We start from the raw sequence: 20,043 nt of genomic DNA, 5'->3' as shown, positions 1-20,043 counted from the left end.
TTAGCAACAATACCTTACCATTTCTGAAAATAACACGAGACTTGTGCCCTAATGACAGGTTGAAGGTTCGGTGAAGAGACTCCACCTACCACTGTAATAACGAACTCCCACGGGGCCCCTAAACTAAACGTTAGGGTTAGAGGTCAAAAGAAAAGGTAGAGAGAAAACGAACAGACAGAAGAAGGCTTAGACAGATCATGGGGAAGGGAGAGGCAGGGTGGGGTTCCCCTTAACCCTGCTTCTTTGGACTGTTGCTCTATCTCCCACTACTCCCTCATTTTCATGTGAGAAGAGAGAAAAACAGTAGAATTTAGTGCTTATGTCTATCATTATTTCCCCAAAGCTGGCATTATTTTTCCTTATAGACATGAACGGCTTCATCTAAAATCTCCTTAACCATCTTTAACTCTGTCCCTGCACAAGTAATGAAACAGCTGATCTTACAACAGACCCTCTTCATCCCACCCCTACTGGGCAAGTCCTTGCTGTTCAGTTTCTGCTCCTGAATCTGCATATCTCAGCTGTTCCTTTAATAAGCTTCCTCTACAGAATCCTCCCATGGAAACATCAGCTCTATAGATAAACTAAACGCTGCCTGGTAGACCATAGCACTTTGTCAGACTTTAAACTAGTGCAAACCTGTGGCACAAGTTTCCCTCCTCTACCTGTCCTCTCCCGGTCCTTAGCACCTGTTTACTGGCCTGACTGGTACCTACGTAAAAACCTGCCTCCTTTAACTTTCTCTCCTTCGCTGACAAACTGAACCATCCTCACTCCCTGATGACATCCTGCATTCGCCTGTTGCTTTCTGTTTTCAGTTTCCTAGACTTTTCAAAACCCTGTCATGTCTCCGTCTACTTTGTGACAGACTGACCTTACACCCTGTCAGGATGTGCCTCAACATTGGCACCCTATGATGTCCTACCATCATCCTGATTCTGGGCAGATCATAGAACACCATAGGTAGATCCTACCTATCTATCTAACTATTGTCTATACTCCATCGGCCTTTCCAATTCAGCTTCCTCTTCTCTACACTCACCCAGTTCAACCCCTGTCAGCCTGAGCCACAGCCTTGGACCACCTGCCCCCATTATCTGCTCCACTACCAGTCTCCTTCTATCTTCAGAACCTTAGAACACCTCACTACTTCCTCCAGTCCACGTACCTGCTCCACTACCAGTCTCCTTCTATCTTCAGAACCTTAGAACACCTCACCACTTCCTCCAGTCCACGTACCTGCTCCACTACCAGTCTCCTTCTATCTTCAGAACCTTAGAACACCTCACTACTTCCTCCAGTCCATGTACCTGTTCCACTACCAGTCTCCTGTCTCTCTAGAACCTGTTTTTTTCACTCTGGTTTTCCTGAGCCTCCTCTTAGCTATCTGGATATTGTTTGCAGTCATTCCTAATCCCTGTTGTACATCCTTTTACACTCTTTCACGTTTTTCTTGTTCTATACCACTTTGTTCCACATTGTTCTACCTTCTTCAGCTCTTGCTCATCTATGAAAAGCTTCCTGGGGATCAAACCTACGACCTTCTGTTTGAGATTTGACCAACTGCACCCACTGATCCACTGTCACCTCGAGACATACTAGGCTGCTCTTCATTCTTGCCCACCTGAGATTCTTATTTAGTTTTTCCAGCACTTTTCTGTCCATGGAACTGTTGTGGGCACCAGTGTGAAGTCATCCATTTAGGTCCTGATTGTTTGAGGCCTCCCCATCAGGCCATCTTTTCCCACTGACCACTAACCAACTGAACTTCTATTTATAATATCCATCACCATTATGATGAGGAAACCGTAATACCCAACTCTAGTCCCTGCCAACTGTAGGGCAGGGACTAGAGTTGGGCAGTTAGATACCATCCAAAACAGGCTGAGCTCTGAGGACTCCTTCTCCTTAGGAATCAGGATCTCCACTGATGTTCTGGGTACTTTTAGTTTCAGTTTAGTATTGGATGACCAATTACCATATATGGTCGTTCCTACTGATAAATCTGTTTCATTCATTCTATCTCATTTACCTCTCTCTAACCCTCCAACCCCAACACAGACTCAGCAGTCCGTTGTTCACAACAAGTCTGGTTCTGATCCAGGTCTCATCATCAGTCTGGTTCTGATCCAGGTCTCTTTGCTTGTAGTGGATTAACGTTGGCCTTGTAGATTATATTACAAAGGAGACCCCTAACACTGGGCCCAGTTGACCTGTCCTGTGCTGTAGGGTGACCCACCCCCAGTCCCCCAGTCCCCTGCTGGTCTTTACTGTTGTTCCTGGTCTGAGAACGGATCAGTCTAGTTGAAACGTCATCACTTGGTCATGATAAACCTGGAAGTCCACCTAGGTTCAGTCAAGACCACTACAGAGACCAGGACTCCAGCCTTACTGATGGAAGATGTCGACCCTCCACACGGCACCCGGACACTCTCGACTGGTTATTGATTGGTACTATTGATCACTGATCAGTTATTATTATTGGTTTATTATTGATGTCTGATCAGTTATTATATATTTATTACTAATCACTGATCAGTTACTAATATAGATTATTAATCACTCATCAGTTATTATTATAGATTTATTACTAATCACTGATCAGTTATTTTTATAGATTTATTACTAATCACTGATCAGTTATTATTATAGGTTTATTATTGATCTCTGATCAGTTACTAATATAGATTATTAATCACTGATCTCTTATTATTATAGATTTATTACTAATCACTGATCAGTTATTTTTATAGATTTATTACTAATCACTGATCAGTTATTATTATAGATTTATTATTGATCACTGATCAGTTACTAATATAGATTATTAATCACTGATCAGTTATTATTATAGATTTATTACTAATCACTGATTAGTTACTAAAATAGATTATTAATCACTGATCAGTTATTATTATACATTTATTATTGATCACTGATCAGTTATTATTATAGGTTTATTATTGATCACTGATCAGTTATTATAGATTTATTATTGATCACTGATCAGTTATTATTATAGATTTGTCATTAATCACTGATCAGTTATTATAGATTTATTACTAATCACTGATTAGTTACTAAAATAGATTATTAATCACTGATCAGTTATTATTATACATTTATTATTGATCACTGATCAGTTATTATTATAGGTTTATTATTGATCACTGATCAGTTATTATAGATTTATTATTGATCACTGATCAGTTATTATTATAGATTTGTCATTAATCACTGATCAGTTATTATAGATTTATTATTGATCACTGATCAGTTTCTTATAGATTTATTATTGATCACTGATCAGTTATTATTATAGATTTATCATTAATCACTGATCAGCTATTATTATAGATTTATTATTAATCACTGATCAGTTATTATTATAGATTTATCATTAATCACTGATCAGCTATTATTATAGATTTATTATTAATCACTGATCAGTTATTATTATAGATTTATCATTAATCACTGATCAGTTATTATTATAGATTTATTATTAATCACTGATCAGTTATTATTATAGATTTTTATTATTAATCACTGATCAGTTATTATTATAGATTTATCATTAATCACTGATCAGTTATTATTATAGATTTATCATTAATCACTGATCAGTTATTATTATAGATTTATCATTAATCATTGATCAGCTATTATTATAGATTTATTATTGATCACTGATCAGTTACTAATATGGATTATTAATCACTGATCAGCTATTATTATACATTTATTATTGATCACTGATCAGTTATTATTATAGATTTATCATTAATCACTGATCAGTTATTATTATAGATTTTTATTATTAATCATTGATCAGCTATTATTATAGATTTATTATTGATCACTGATCAGTTACTAATATAGATTATTAATCATTGATCAGCTATTATTATACATTTATTATTGATCACTGATCAGTTATTATTATAGATTTATCATTAATCACTGATCAGTTATTATTATAGATTTATCATTAATCATTGATCAGCTATTATTATAGATTTATTATTGATCACTGATCAGTTACTAATATAGATTATTAATCACTGATCAGCTATTATTATACATTTATTATTGATCACTGATCAGTTATTATTATAGATTTATCATTAATCACTGATCAGTTATTATTATAGATTTTTATTATTGATCACTGATCAGTTATTATTATAGATTTATTATTAATCATTGATCAGTTATTATTATAGATTTATTATTAATCACTGATCAGTTATTATTATAGATTTATTATTGATCACTGATCAGTCATCATAGATTTACATTATCAGGTCACATAAGGTTCTTCTGCTGTTGAAGGGTCGTAAGGATACTCAGTGAGGAGGTCTCACTGAGACCAGGTCTTTGGTCCTAGCTTAGCTCTTACATGTATGGAGGCAACCTGGACTTTGGCAGTTAAATGTGCTCGGGCATGGTACTGGATCTGGAGTGTGGGTGTGGCTAAAGAGCTCTTCAGAGATCATTTTAGGGAAAACGAGCTGAACACAAAAACAGAAGAGAGAGATGGATGTTTCTGTGTCTGGTACATCTGTGTAAATCCACGCTGTATGCTGGTGTGTGTGTGTGTGTGTGTGTGTGTGTGTATTTCCAGTGTGCATCTTTGCGTGTGTGCTCTCACCAGTGCGATGGAGAATCTCTCCTCCAGCTCTGCTGGGTCAGGCATCGGCAGTCGAACTGGAGCGGCTCTGGACCGGATCACGGCCAGCTGGCTCTCCATGCTCTCGGCGTTCCCCATCGCTCACGCACACGCTCAGTACAGACACAGAACACACCCACCTGCAGACACTCAGCAGACACACGGGAACATGTGGTTGTGGTCGGCCATCACAGACAGGCGGAGGAGCGGCTGCAGGCCTGTCTCTCTCTCTCTCTCTCTCTCTCTCTACCGTGTGAATCTGTTGTTTGATCGTCCGTCTCTCTCTCTCTCTCTCTTTGTCTCAGGTTCTCCCTGTCGATGATGCCGTGGTCACCGCCGCTGCTGCTGCTGCTGCTGCTGATGATGATGATGATAAGGATGCTGATCCAGATGAAGGCTAACTCGCACGTCTCTTCGCTCGCGTGTCGGTGTATCTTTATCAGAAATGTGTGAGCCCGTGTGTCAGATCAGCCGGTTAATCCTCCCCCCCTCGCTCACCCGCATCAAGAAAGACTCTCTCTCCTCTTTGTCTCTCGCTCGCCCTCTCTCTCCCAGCTGCACTCTTTGTCTAGCTCACTCGACCCTTCCTCCTCCCCTCTCTCCCTCTCCTCCTCAGACAATGAGCCTTCTGCTGCGACAGGCCCCGCCCACCAACCGACACACAGACGGAGCAGTGAGGGTGATAATCTGATCTGTGATTGGCTGACTGAAAGCCACATCTGTCTGCTTATTAAGATTATTATTATTTATTATTATTATTATGTTTAATAATCATAATAATAATGATAATATTAATAACAATATAAAACTAAAACACTGTTATAAAGAATCTGATCTGTGATTCACTGACTGGAAACCATATCCTTCAGTCTGTTAATCACAGTAATAATAAAGCAATAATATAATTATAATAAAACTACTACTAACAATAATAATAATAGTAATAATTAGGTTAATAGTGGGAATAATAGCTAATTAAAATAGATGTATATAATCTGAAATGTTATTGGTTACCACATCTCTCAGTTTTTAAATGTTAGTATTTTATATATATATATATATATATATATATATATATATATATATATATATAACCATTATTTTTCTTATTATTATTATTTTAAAAACTGATTGATTGGGTTTTTAGTCAGCCAATCACATTTCAGATCATGTAAATAATCTTTTTTTATTATCATATTTTTTAAATAATAATAGTAATAATAATAATAATTATCATTATAATAACTTGGGCTGCAAGCAACACTGTAGGGCCCTCACACCCCAGCGCAGGATGGGGTGTGGTGCAACCGCCAGTGTGTGGTAATAGTGGGATGTTAGCAAACCCATGCAGTGAGCTGCAGCACAGCAGAGAGACCAGAGTGGTCCTTTAAAAAACTAAGCACAGTGCACTTTGTTTATGAGGTTGTGCTGCCCCTCAGCAGTAGGTGGCAGAGTGACAAAGATGTATGCTGATATGTAGAAGTGATCAGAGAAGGACCATTTAGACATTTTCTGTCCATGGTGCTTCTGGCGTGACAGGACATGACCATGACATGAACACTGAAATCTGTATAGAGGCAGACCCTAATAACATTTGTGAAATTTAAAGGCAATCGGATGTTTCATATGAGAGTTACACCTACCTCCTGTCTGATGGCGAAGAATCAAAATGGCCGCCATGGCCACTGGGGTAGACATGTAACATGTCAATGTAGGGACAGATATTAAGGACTTCAGGTCAAAATCTGTGCATGATTGGTTCAACACAGTAGGAATAACATAGGAATGACCCACTTCCTGTCTGAGGCGAAGGATCAAATGGCCGCCATGGCCACTGGAGTATCTGGGAATGAAAAATGTCAATGTTGGGAAAGATATTGTGGACTTTAGGTCAGCATCAGTGCATGATAGGTTCAACACATGAAGAGGAATACAGAAATGAACCATTTGCATCACTTCCTGTTGGCAGTAGAGGGCGCCATGATGAGCTGTTTTCATGTTGGCGTGTTCAGTGTGATACTGTTGTGTTGCCATAAGACGCTGAAGACCACATAATGATCTCCCCCAACGTTACATCAGTTTCAGTGCATAGTTGTCCAAAAAGAGGCCTTATTTTGAAATTTGGGTGATGCAGGTGGACTTCCTGTCGGGGTTTTGGGATGAGTCTCAGAGGCTTCTTTGTAGGTCTGATGATGACCTATGTGCACACCAAAAATCCCAGCCCTAAGGTGAATGGTGTCCAGGGGCTGAATTTTTTTTGTGGCAACCCATAAAACACATATCAAAAATCAATGGAGTTAATGTTGGACTGGCAGAAGGGGGCGCTGTGACAAAGTATTGATGTTGATACATGGATGTATTCAGGACCAATGTGTGATTATCCATGTGACATTTGATGATGATTGACATAAGCACTAAGAAGTTATGTGGCATTAATGTGTAATTTGTAGCGCAAAAAACAAAAGTGGTGTCAAATTGGGCCCCTATTACGGCTCCGCCCCATGATGAAAACACACAAACAACACAACTTTAGATGTCCACAAAAAATCTGGAGTCAATCAGATAAAATCCCTCGGTGCTCATACTGTAATAATAATAATAATAATAATAATAATAATAAATAATAATAACACCACACAACAGGAACTGTGTGGACCACAGGAAAAGGCTGGCCTTGTCCAAGCAGAGGGTTCCAGGTGTATAGTAATTATAAATGAGGAGGCATACAAGGCTATAGGGCTGCCTTTGCCTCTTTATGTCAATGGACACTCCACCAGGAGTAACCCTAAGCTTAATGGGGGCTGCCTCTGACTGAAATCTCCACCACCAGCCTAACCTGGACTATGCCGTACACCTTTGCCTGTTATTACAGGACCAGTGTAGCTGCTCCCACAGCACATTCCCCATGACTATGCTTGTAGTAGTCATCAGTATTAAGGACATCCTCTGGCAGTCAGGAAGAATGAAATAGAATGAGAGTTCTGTATGTTACTATGGTATGAATTCTGGATCACCACCAAAGTTCTGCATCACTCACAATATTTTTTGGTTAATAAGTTTTGATTGGAAGGTCACTTGAAAGTAAGCTCTGCCACCAGTTATTTGGCCACAAGCTTTCCAGTGGTACAAGACTGGTCTTTGTTCGACTTCAGGAAATCTTTTTTTTTTTAATCTCAGGAGAAAGTCGTAGAGAGACGAGAAAAAGACTGAGGGGTTAGTGTCGATAGCTCCAATGAGACAGGTCTTGTCCCGTCACATTTTAACCAAAATAACTATACCTTTACTTGGAAAATAAAGTCAGGTACTTTTTTCTATCTTTGGCGAGGTGTGGCTTGCATGAAAACAGCTTAAGCTGCATATAACTCAGTAACGGACGGTCATACACACTAGGCATTTGCTGCCTGGTGTTCGTGGGACCCTAAGCATTCCTTGGGTTAGGGTAGGGTTGGGCGTGCATTTCTGCGGGCTGCTATGCCAGGAAGCAGAGTTATGAGGCAGTCGCATTTCACATAGACATGGTCCGGGACTGCTAAAAATGTTAGGAAGATCAGACAGCGTTCTTCTGTCACACAGGCACGGGACTGAAAATTTCTCCAGGACAGGATTGTCTTGAGGCACAGATCTGGGGAAGGGTACAGAAAGATTCTGCTGCTTTGAAGGTCCCAGTGAGTAAAGTGGCCTCCATCATCTGTAAATGGAAGAAGTTCAGAACCCCCAGGACTCTTCCATGAGCTGGCCCCTGTCTAAACTGAGTGATGGGGGAGAAGGGCCTTAGTCAGGGAGGTGACCAGCAACCCAATGGTCACTCTGTCGGAGTCCTTCCAGAAGGACAACCATCTCTGCAGCAATCCACCAATCAGGCCTGTATGGTAGAGTGGCCAGACTGAAGCCACTCCTTAGTAAAAGACACATGGCAGCCCACCTGGAGTTGGCCAAAAGGCACCTGAAGGACTTTCAGACCATGAGAAACAAAATTCTCTGGTCTGATGAGACAAAGATTGAAGCCTTTGGTGTGAATGCCAGGCGTCATGTTTGGAGGAAACCAAGCACCGCTCATCACCTGGCCAATACCATCCCTACAGTGAAGCATGGTGGTGGCAGTATCATGCTGTGGGGATGTTTTTCAGCAGCAGGAACTGGGAGACTAGTCAGGATTTAGGGAAAGATGAATGCAGCAATGTACAGAGACATCCTGGATGAAAACCTGCTCCAGAGCACTTTTGACATCAGACTGGGGTGACGGTGCATCTTTCAGCAGGACAACGACCCTATGCACACAGCCAAGATGTCAAAGGAGTGGCTTCAGGACAGCTCTGTGAATGTCCTTGAGTGGCCCAGCCAGAGCCCAGACTTGAATGTGATTCAACATCTCTGGAGAGATCTGAAAATGGCTGTGCACCGACGCTCCCCATCCAACCTGATGGAGCTTGAGAGGTGCTGCAAAGAGGAATGGGTGAAACTGCCCAAATATGGGTGTGCCAAGGTTGTGGCATCATACTCAAAAAACTTGAGTCTGTAATTGCTGCTAAAGGTGCATCAACAAAATACTGAGCAAAGGCCGTGAATACTTATGTACACGTGATGTCTTACATTTTTATTTTTGATAATTTGCAAAAATTTAAAAAAAAAAAACTTTTTTCACATTTTCATTATGGGGTGCAGTGTGTAGAATTTTGAGGAAAAAATGAATTTATTCCATTTTGGAATGAGGCTGTAACATAACAAAATGTGTAAAAAGTGAGGCGCTGTAAATACTGTCCGGGTGCACTTTTTCACATGTTTTTTAAAACTGAGTTTGGGCCCATAATGACACCCAAATATTTAAATTCCTCCACATTTTTAATTGTCTGGCTACCTACAACAATGTTGGGATGGTCGCTTTGATTACATTATTCGAGAAGAACATAGCAACAGTTTTCTCTGTGTTCAGCATAAGGCACGACTGTTTAAGCCACTCTGATATCTTCATCATAGCTGTAGACAATTTAGCAGCAGCTGCATTTGCATCCGTCCTATGCACAAAGATGACCGTGTCATCAGCGTACATCAGGACCTCCACACCGTGACGAATGGATGGTAGATGGTTGATGTACAAGCTGAAGAGCAGTGGTCCCAAGACTGACCCTTGTGACACACCTGTGGTACAGGCTCTCTGGGCAGATATTTTGTCCTCAGTCCTTACGCACTGGAAATGAGCAGTAAGATATGATTGAAACCATTTAATAGTATTTGACGAAAATTTAAGGTTTAACAGTTTAGTTCATAGCACAGAGTGGTTAACAGTGTCAAATGCCATACGGAGGTCCAGAAAGACCGTGCCAACTACCCCTCCCTTATCAAAACTAGATTTTATAGCTTCTAAGAAGTAACAACATGTAGTTTCAGTGGAGTGTTCATCCTACTGCTCTGAAGCCGAATTGCATCGGGTGCAGCGGGTTTTTATTGTTTAAATGTTCAGTTAACTGCTCGGCAACTGCTTTTTCTATGACTTTGGATACGGCGGGTGGTATGCAGATGAGTCTGTAGTTATGTTTTTCCTGCCTGTCACCTGATTTAAATATAGGCGTTAGAGTAGTGCTCTTCAATGAGGATGGAAACTTACAGTCATCCAGGGACCGGTTTTATAATATGCATGATAGGCACAGTTAGAACATCTTTATTTCTCTTTATGAAGAGTGGGTCCAGACCCCAAGAGTCTCTTGCTCTTGAATTTGATAGTGCTGAGAGGGTTTTAAATTATCTGTTTTTCTTAAATGTGCAAAACTCAACAAGTCCGCTGCTATCAGTGTGGGCCCTCCTGGATGACTAGTCCTCTGCATAGATCCATCGTCTATGCTCGTCAGCTCGTCAGCTAAGACATTCACAAGCTTCGAGAGCAATACATTGTATTAAGTCAAAAGATGGTACTTTACTGACAGACCCTGAGGAAATAACTAAGTGCTTTGCTGACTTTTATTCAAATGTTTATCAATCACAGGGTATACCATGGAAAGGTTTTTGGGAAAATTACATTTACCTAAGTTGTCTGAGGACGCTGTTAAGGCACTAGATGCTGACATTAGAATAGAAGAGATAAGAAATGTCATCTCCTCCTTTCCTAATAATAAGGCTCTGGGACCAGATGGTTTCAGTATTGAATTCTTTGAAGTTTTTGGCACCAAAATTTCCCCTTTACTCTTGCGCTTGTTTAGTCACTCTAAGCAGACATTAAAGCTGCCATCTACTTTATGCAAAGCAAACATCTCACTCATTCCACAGCCAGGTTGTGACCCCGGGGTGGTTTCTTCATGTCGCCCCATCCCTTTGCTGCCTATGGAAGCCAAAATTCTTCGTAAACAGACTGAAGGAGTATATATTTTACATCCTGACCAAACTGGCTTTATGCCTGGTAGACACATGTATTTTAATCTGCAACGCCTTTTTGATATCCTGTATTCAGAACATACAAAAGAGACTGTAGTCATTTCATTGGATGCACAGCGTTATTTTCACTTAGGAAATTTGGATTTGGATATTCCTTCATTAAATGGATTGAAATAATTTATTCTCATCCTACTGCGTCAATTATCACAAATCAAAATATTTCTCCTCGCTTCTTAATTGTTCGAGGAACTCAATAAGGTTTCCCCTTCTCACCTTTTCTCTTTTCAGTTATAATAGAGTCATTGGCTGCTAGTGTGAGACAAGATCCTCAGATTTTTCCTATTGACATGGGTGGTTGTAAGAACCAGCTATCATTATATGCGGACGACATATTTTTATACATTAAAAAAAAAAAGATCAATTCCTCCTCTATTGAACCTAATAAATACTTTTGGTAGTCTCTCAGGATTTTCTATTAATTGGGACAAAAGTGAATTAATGCCAATTTCAGCAGTTGTTGATGTACCATATATACAGTCTGTACTGTTCAAGAAATCCTTTGAAAACTTTTCTTACTTGGGCGTTATTATCACAAAAAAAAAACAAAAACAAAAAAAACCTCCAGTGATCTTTTATGATTGACTTGGCAAAGCAAAATTCAACAAATTAATAGTGATATAGATGTTTGGAAAACACTTTCCATAACTTTGGTTGGTAGGATAAATGCATTAAAGATGATTGTGTTGCCGCGCTTTCTACATGTGTTCCAGTCAATTCCATGTTACATACCTCAGTCTTATTTTCAGCAGCTAGATTCGATAGTTATACCCTTCATATGGAATTACAAAACTGTTAGGATACCTAAATAGCATCTATCAAAGTCAAACAGTGCAGGTGGTTTTACTCTACCAAATTTTAAAATGTACTATTTTGCTGCTCATTTGAGCATCATTGCTTGGTGGAAGAAGGGACCCTCTTCTTCAGACTCATGCCCTGCATGGCTAGCAATGGAACGACTGCTCTGTGAAAATACGTCTTTGACAGCACTCATTATCAGTCCTATAAATGTTAAAAATACACATTTTAGCTGCAGCTTTGTTGTAGGCAGCAAATTAAAAATCTGGAAACAGATACAATTAATGGTCGGGGCTCCAAGAATTTATGTGGATACCCCAATCTGCAATAACCAAACATTTTTACCCGGTCTGAATGATGTTTTTTTCTCTCTTGGACTCAGAAAGAGATCTGTGAGGTGGGGGATCTGTATATCAATGGGAATTTGGCATCATTTGCGCAATGAAGAGTCAAGTATGGAATTCCTGCATCCAATTTTTTCAGATACTTACAAATCCGTGACTTCATCAGAAGACATTTATCCAACTTTGAGACTCTGCATAAGCATGAATCAATGGAGGCAATTCATTAATTTGATCCAGTTAACCCAAGAGCTGTTTCCTATTTTTATCAGATCCTGCACCACACGATTTCAGTGAGCACTTCACCACTGAAGCAGGCTTGGGCAGATGAGTTGAGTATTGAACTTAATGATGAGATCTGGGAAGAATGTTTGAAGAGTATACATGCCTGTTCAGTAAATGTAGGACATAATCTTATACAGTTTAACACACTTCATAGGATATACCACTCCAGGGAAAACTGCATAGAGTTTTTGGAAATGTTTCACCCCTTTGTAATAGATGTAATTCTACAATCAGTAACTTATCACATGCCTTTGGTCATGCAGCAAACTGTCTTCATATTGGGAAACTATTTTTCATTGTTTTTCAGAGGCATTTGAGAAATGCTGGAAACCAGATCCTCCTTTAGCCATCCCCGGAGCTACAGGCTCCCTAATTTCTGCTAATAAGTATGAAAAGAAAGCAGTTTTGTTTGGTATGGCAGTTGCAAAGAAACTGATTCTGAGAATTTGGAAGATGGACTTTGTACAAACCTATGATTTGTGGATGGGGGAAATGGCTAAAACTTTGCACCTGGAGAGATTGAGATTCTACAGCGAGGACAGAGGAGTTGAATTTGAGAAGATTTGGGACCCTTTACTGAGGTTTCTTAATCGAGGAAAGTAGTATATGTTGATTGTAAACCATTTGCTGCACAAATTTGTGTTGTATATATGTATGTATATGAATACTTTATTCTGTTTTCTCTTGACAAGGAAATCTGCCATGTATGTGGCCATTAGATTTCGATATTTCCCGGGATGTGCTGGGTTCCTGTTCTTCTTTAGGGGGGTGGGGGGAGGTTAGGACAGCTTTCTGTTGAGCTTATGTTTATATGGTTCTGTTTTTTTCTTTTTTCTTCTGTATCTTTCTTATAAAAATCAATAAAAATACTATGGAAAAAAAAGAGCTATTTAGTTCTTCATCGGAATTAATGAAGTATTCATTGAACATATTTGCTACCACAGAGCTATCCCTCTCTGTAGCTTGTGTTCCTGAGGTAGCAAATGCACTATTGAGACTGGGTGCATAGAGCTGTATGGGTCCATTCCTAGTTCGCTCTCTCTCACATAGTTGATCAATACAGTTCCATAATATTTTCATATTCCCTTCAGTCTGTTTTCTTATCTCCAGAAAAATGTCTGCTTGGTTTCCTGAGCAGAGCTATAACTTTGTTTCTGATGCTTTTAAAGATCAGATGATCAGTTTCCAGTCTTGACTTTAGATATTTTTTGAGGGTGGTGTCCCTTTCTTTCATTAAGATCCATAGCCTCTCATTAAACCACAGTATGTTTTGCCTTCGTCTGTGTCTCTGTGGACTGGTTTTTAGAAATTTTGATATGATCTGGTTAATAGCTGTTTTAAAGTTGTCACATGCCTGCTCACTGTTCCTCCCACAAATTAAACTTGTCCAGTTCGTTGAGCTTATTTCTGTGTCCAGGAGCTGTAAGTCCCTCTTAGAAATAGACGGTGTGCAGAACATGTCTTCATTCAGATTTCTATAGCCCAGTTTGGATAACTGTCTAGATACCAGTGTGAGGTTATGGTCAGACTTGTAATAGGTCTTACTCATACGATCCAGTTTATATGTAAATATTAAATCTAGCAGTGTTTTAGAGGATCTGGTTATTCTGGCTGGGTCTTTTATCACTTGATTTAGACTGAATTGGTTAGCTACATTCTTTAACTTCTTGGCACGTGTTTTTGTCGAGCCAGTTTAGGTTGAAGTCACCCATTAAAATGGTTTCCTTGTTATTACAGGATTTAAGCACCTCGATCAACTTAGTAAAAATACGTCCGTGTCATTAGGTCGTGTATAGATTACGACAATGTTGAATGACATTTCAGGTGAGAGACAGATAGAGACTCCAATACACTCTAGATCATTTTGGGGGAGAATAAGCTGTTTACATTGAATGGTATTTTTGACCTAGATTAAGACACCGCCACCCTTTTTCTGAGGGCGGTCTCTTCTAAATACGTTATGACCAGGAATATTAAAAGCACCAGGTGGAGTTGTTGCAGTTAGCCATGTTTCTGAGAGCCCCAGATAGTCGAGGTTTAAGTCACATAATGGGTTTTCAAGCTGGTCTATCTTTGAGATAATACTTTTGATGTTAATGTGCCTGCCAAAAATCCCTTTTGGTTTGAGGGTTAGGGACTAAGTTTGCAATCATCCCCCCCACCTTGGCCATCGCCAAGTGTGGTTTGGTATAGGGGACAAAGGTAAGGCACTGGCCAACGCACATCGCTTGGTGGCTCCTGGCCCACCCCCCCCCGGGGGGCCTGTGTTCGGACACTATGCATTTGTCTCATGCAACCAGAAGCCCAGACCGAGTAAGCGGTTACCCCGCTCAGGTCAGGTTCAGGGTCCTCCGGATGAGTAACCTGTGAACTGCCCTAATAGGAGTCCGATAGCCCATTGGGGTATCAACCTTTTCCACCCAAGGCTAGCACACCCTTGGGGTAGCTAATACCTCCAACGATCCAAGCCCGGTTACAGGTCCGAATAGTTCGGTAATCAGTAGCGGGACACTCCCTCCCCAGAGGTTGGGCCTGAGGCACTGTATCGCGGCTCCAGCGAGTAGGGTCCCTCTCTCCCCCCGTCCGCATCCGCCACTAAGCGGTCAAGGTTAGGGCATGGCCCTTTGATAGGGCCTATCTCAAAAATCCCTAAGTCCCAGGGTTAGGGTTAGGCATGCAGTGCAAAGACCCTTCAGAGGTTAGGGTTAGGGTTAGGGGTTAGGGTTAGGGTTAGGGGTTAGGGTTAGGGTTAGGGTTAGGGGTTAGGGGTTAGGGTTAGGGTTAGGGTTAGGGTTAGGGACAGCCCATTGAAAATGAATTGAGATTCCAGGTTCCAGATTTCAGTCGCCAAAATGAATGGGATAGATACAAATTTGAAATGTTGGAATTTGGAAATTTCCAACTTCCTCTTCCAAAACGGCAACTTCCTCTTCCATAATTCCAACTTTAAGATGAAATTCAAACAATGACCACCGGGGGCGCTGCCGCCTGTCGAAAAACACAAATTTCCACTTCCAAATTCCAACTTTAATATGGGTTAGGGTGCTGCCCTATCTTTGCCCTTAGCTACTGCTGAGTGGTTTTATGACCCCAAAATGATTCCTTTGATGGGTTATTGCCCGTCATATGTCAGTGAGTGGCCCCTGAGCCATTTTGACTGTGGAATTGTGTGGGCACCCCTGTCATAGTAAGTCTTTAGCCCCCTGTAGTGGGGCGTGAGCCACGTTGGCATTACTAAGCTGAACCTTTGCCCAGGCATAACTTGGGAACCGGGCAATGCAGAGAGCCAGCAAGCAGATCGTCGCGCTCGGCTCGGCCCCCTCTAAGGGCTGGTCAAGGTTCTAGCCACCTGCTGTAACTTTTGTGCCGAAATGTGCTGGCAGAGCAAAGGCACCCACGTCAGGCAATAGCCTGTGTAAAACAGTGCACATATATATCTCAATGGATTTCCGGAGTTGCTCAGCTACCAAGTCAGGACCCGTCAAAAGTGTCATTTTGGTCACTTTTGAACCTCTGTAACTCGGCCACCAAGGCACACAGGGAGCTACCGGAGACCTTTCTCGGCTCGTCTCGGTCCCCTCTATCAGACCAGTAGGGTTTCAGCTGGCTGTGGCCACATTTTTGACACAATGTTCTGTTATACCCAGATGGCCCAGGCCACGTAAAAGCCTGTCTGGAACTGTGCACAGATATGTCTGAACAGGTCCCCTAGGTCGCTCGGGACCGAGTTCTGACCAATCAAAGATGTCATTTTTGTCACTTTTGAACCTCTGTACCTCGGACACCTAGGCACACAGGGAGCTACCGGAGACCTTTTCAGGCTCGTCTCGGGCCCCTCTATCAGACCAGTAGGGTTTCAGCCTGCTGCGCCCACATTTTTGACACGATGTTCTGTTATACCCAGATGGGCCAGGCCACGTTAAAGCCTGTCTGAAACTGTGCACAGACATTTCTGAACAGATCCCCACGTTGCTTGGGACTGAGTTCTGACCCTCAAATGATCAACTTTTTCAACGAAAAATGACCCGTAACTAGGCAACAGAAGCACCTGGGACGATGGGGACAACTGCTCTGGATCGGGCTGGAAGAGTACTACAAGAATGCAAATAAAAACCCCATGTCTAATGAAAGCAAGTGCATGGCAAAGCCCTCACTGTCTCAAAGGGTTAAGGACAATGTTGGCATTTGAGATGGAGAAGAGTCAAGATTTGAATTTCTTGTCCTGGCCAAATTAGACACATCATCGGAAAGGTCTGGATCAGCAGATCGCAGCCGTGCCCGAACCCAGGCCCTGCAGTGTTTCTGTGAGGAGCCAGGGGGCGCCACAATGTGAAAATGTCATGATTTTGAGGGCCCGTAACTGGTAAACGCAAGCACCCAGGGACACGAACCCCCCACCTTCGGAAAGCTGTGCTGAAGGGCTATGACATACGCCCAGCATACATGGTCAGCTCCACCAGGTGGCGCTCTTTGACCTTTAAGCCCTCTTCCTGATGGTCGAATTTGCACGCATCCTAAGAAGGTGGTAGCCCTTGTTGTGCCGAGCACAACGGCACCCTTCTGAAATTTCTAGCTTGATTGGTTGAGGAGTTATGAGGTCAATTCCAAAATTCCACATTCCTATTTAGCACATAGGATTCCAAATTCCTGTCTATTCATAGGGATTGACATTTTGACCTCCATTTTTAGGCACTTGCTGTGCTTCAAAATTCTCCCCAAAATTACCCATGATTGTTGGGGTTATAGGCTTTGACCTAGAGGTGGTTGCATGTCTGTAGGTGCTGCACAAAAGAAATAGGAGCCAAAAAGGGACTGTTGCTGGAAAGGCCCCGTTTGGGCCTTCACCTCTAGGGATTTTGGGTCGTAACTCAGGAACGCAAGGGCCGAGAGAGATGAAACCAACTGCTCCGCGAAGCTCTCGAGGAGCTCTATCGCATATGTGAGAATCAGCTCTCTAGCCTGTGTTTTTCAGATGTGCCAGCAGGGAAGGTTCAAGGCCCAAAGGACATGTGGACTCATACACTCTAAGGGCCTGAGCTGTTGAAACTGCCCAACTCGATATTTTGCTATTTGAGGCCCCAGAGCTTCCACCAGGGCGTCAGCGGAAAGGTCTGGATCAGCAGATCGCAGCCGTGCCCGAACCCAGGCCCTGCAGTGTTTCTGTGAGGAGCCAGGGGGCGCCACAATGTGAAAATGTCATGATTTTGAGGGCCCGTAACTGGTAAACGCAAGCACCCAGGGACACGAACCCCCCACCTTATGAAAGCTGTGCTGAAGGGCTATGACATACGCCCAGCATACATGGTCAGCTCCACCAGGTGGCGCTCTTTGACCTTTAAGCCCTCTTCCTGATGGTCGAATTTGCACGCATCCTAAGAAGGTGGTAGCCCTTGTTGTGCCGAGCACAACGGCACCCTTCTGAAATTTCTAGCTTGATTGGTTGAGGAGTTATGAGGTCAATTCCAAAATTCCACATTCCTATTTAGCACATAGGATTCCAAATTCCTGTCTATTCATAGGGATTGACATTTTGACCTCCATTTTTAGGCACTTGCTGTGCTTCAAAATTCTCCCCAAAATTACCCATGATTGTTGGGGTTATAGGCTTTGACCTAGAGGTGGTTGCATGTCTGTAGGTGCTGCACAAAAGAAATAGGAGCCAAAAAGGGACTGTTGCTGGAAAGGCCCGTTTGGGCCTTCACCTCTAGGGATTTTGGGTCGTAACTCAGGAACGCAAGGGCCGAGAGAGATGAAACCAACTGCTCCTGAAGCTCTCGAGGAGCTCTATCGCATATGTGAGAATCAGCTCTCTAGCCTGTGTTTTTCAGATGTGCCAGCAGGGAAGGTTTCAAGGCCCAAAGGACATGTGGACTCATACACTCTAAGGGCCTGAGCTGTTGAAACTGCCCAACTCGATATTTTGCTATTTGAGGCCCCAGAGCTTCCACCAGGGCGTCAGCGGAAAGGTCTGGATCAGCAGATCGCAGCCGTGCCCGAACCCAGGCCCTGCAGTGTTTCTGTGAGGAGCCAGGGGGCGCCACAATGTGAAAATGTCATGATTTTGAGGGCCCGTAACTGGTAAACGCAAGCACCCAGGGACACGAACCCCCCACCTTCGAAAGCTGTGCTGAAGGGCTATGACATACGCCCAGCATACATGGTCAGCTCCACCAGGTGGCGCTCTTTGACCTTTAAGCCCTCTTCCTGATGGTCGAAACGCATCCTAAGAAGGAGGTAGCCCTTGTTGTGCCGAGCACAACGGCACCCTTCTGAAATTTCTAGCTTGATTGGTTGAGGAGTTATGAGGTCAATTCCAAAATTCCACATTCCTATTTAGCACATAGGATTCCAAATTCCTGTCTATTCATAGGGATTGACATTTTGACCTCCATTTTTAGGCACTTGCTGTGCTTCAAAATTCTCCCAAAATTACCCATGATTGTTGGGGTTATAGGCTTTGACCTAGAGGTGGTTGCATGTCTGTAGGTGCTGCACAAAAGAAATAGGAGCCAAAAAGGGACTGTTGCTGGAAAGGCCCCGTTTGGGCCTTCACCTCTAGGGATTTTGGGTCGTAACTCAGGAGCATGAGGGCCGAGAGAGATGAAACCAACTGCTCCGCTCTCGAGGAGCTCTATCGCATATGTGAGAATCAGCTCTCTAGCCTGTGTTTTCAGATGTGCCAGCAGGAAGGTTTCAAGGCCCAAAGGACATGTGGACTCATACACTCTAAGGGCCTGAGCTGTTGAAACTGCCCAACTCGATATTTTGCTATTTGAGGCCCCAGAGCTTCCACCAGGGCGTCAGCGGAAAGGTCTGGATCAGCAGATCGCAGCCGTGCCCGAACCCAGGCCCTGCAGTGTTTCTGTGAGGAGCCAGGGGGCGCCACAATGTGAAAATGTCATGATTTTGAGGGCCCGTAACTGGTAAACGCAAGCACCCAGGGACACGAACCCCCCACCTTCGGAAAGCTGTGCTGAAGGGCTATGACATACGCCCAGCATACATGGTCAGCTCCACCAGGTGGCGCTCTTTGACCTTTAAGCCCTCTTCCTGATGGTCGAATTTGCATCCTAAGAAGGTGGTAGCCCTTGTTGTGCCGAGCACAACGGCACCCTTCTGAAATTTCTAGCTTGATTGGTTGAGGAGTTATGAGGTCAATTCCAAAATTCCACATTCCTATTTAGCACATAGGATTCCAAATTCCTGTCTATTCATAGGGATTGACATTTTGACCTCCATTTTTAGGCACTTGCTGTGCTTCAAAATTCTCCCAAAATTACCCATGATTGTTGGGGTTATAGGCTTTGACCTAGAGGTGGTTGCATGTCTGTAGGTGCTGCACAAAAGAAATAGGAGCCAAAAGGGACTGTTGCTGGAAAGGCCCCGTTTGGGCCTTCACCTCTAGGGATTTTGGGTCGTAACTCAGGACGCATGAGGGCCGAGAGAGATGAAACCAACTGCTCCAAAGCTCTCGAGGAGCTCTATCGCATATGTGAGAATCAGCTCTCTAGCCTGTGTTTTCAGATG

General features: G+C 42.5%; 1 protein-coding gene across 3 annotated transcripts in view; it reads right to left on the bottom strand.

Moving 5' to 3' along the window:
* Positions 1-5,128, bottom strand: part of LOC121506379 (formin-like protein 2) — a 40,590-nt gene extending 35,462 nt beyond the window's left edge. For all 3 annotated transcript variants that reach the window (XR_005991636.1, XR_005991637.1, XM_041782166.1), the window contains exon 1: positions 4,655-5,128. Coding sequence is in view for 1 of the 3 variants with exons in the window: in XM_041782166.1 (XP_041638100.1) it covers positions 4,655-4,771 (117 nt within the window). In the remaining 2 variants the exon portion in view is untranslated. The remainder of the gene's footprint in view (positions 1-4,654) is intronic.
* Between the last annotated feature and the right edge of the window lie 14,915 nt (positions 5,129-20,043).

Source organism: Cheilinus undulatus, linkage group 24 (genome assembly GCF_018320785.1).
Source record: "Cheilinus undulatus linkage group 24, ASM1832078v1, whole genome shotgun sequence".
Classification (NCBI taxonomy): Eukaryota; Metazoa; Chordata; class Actinopteri; order Labriformes; family Labridae; genus Cheilinus; species Cheilinus undulatus.
The sequence above is the reverse complement of the archived record's forward strand: the minus strand, read 5'-3'. Positions and strand labels throughout refer to the sequence as shown.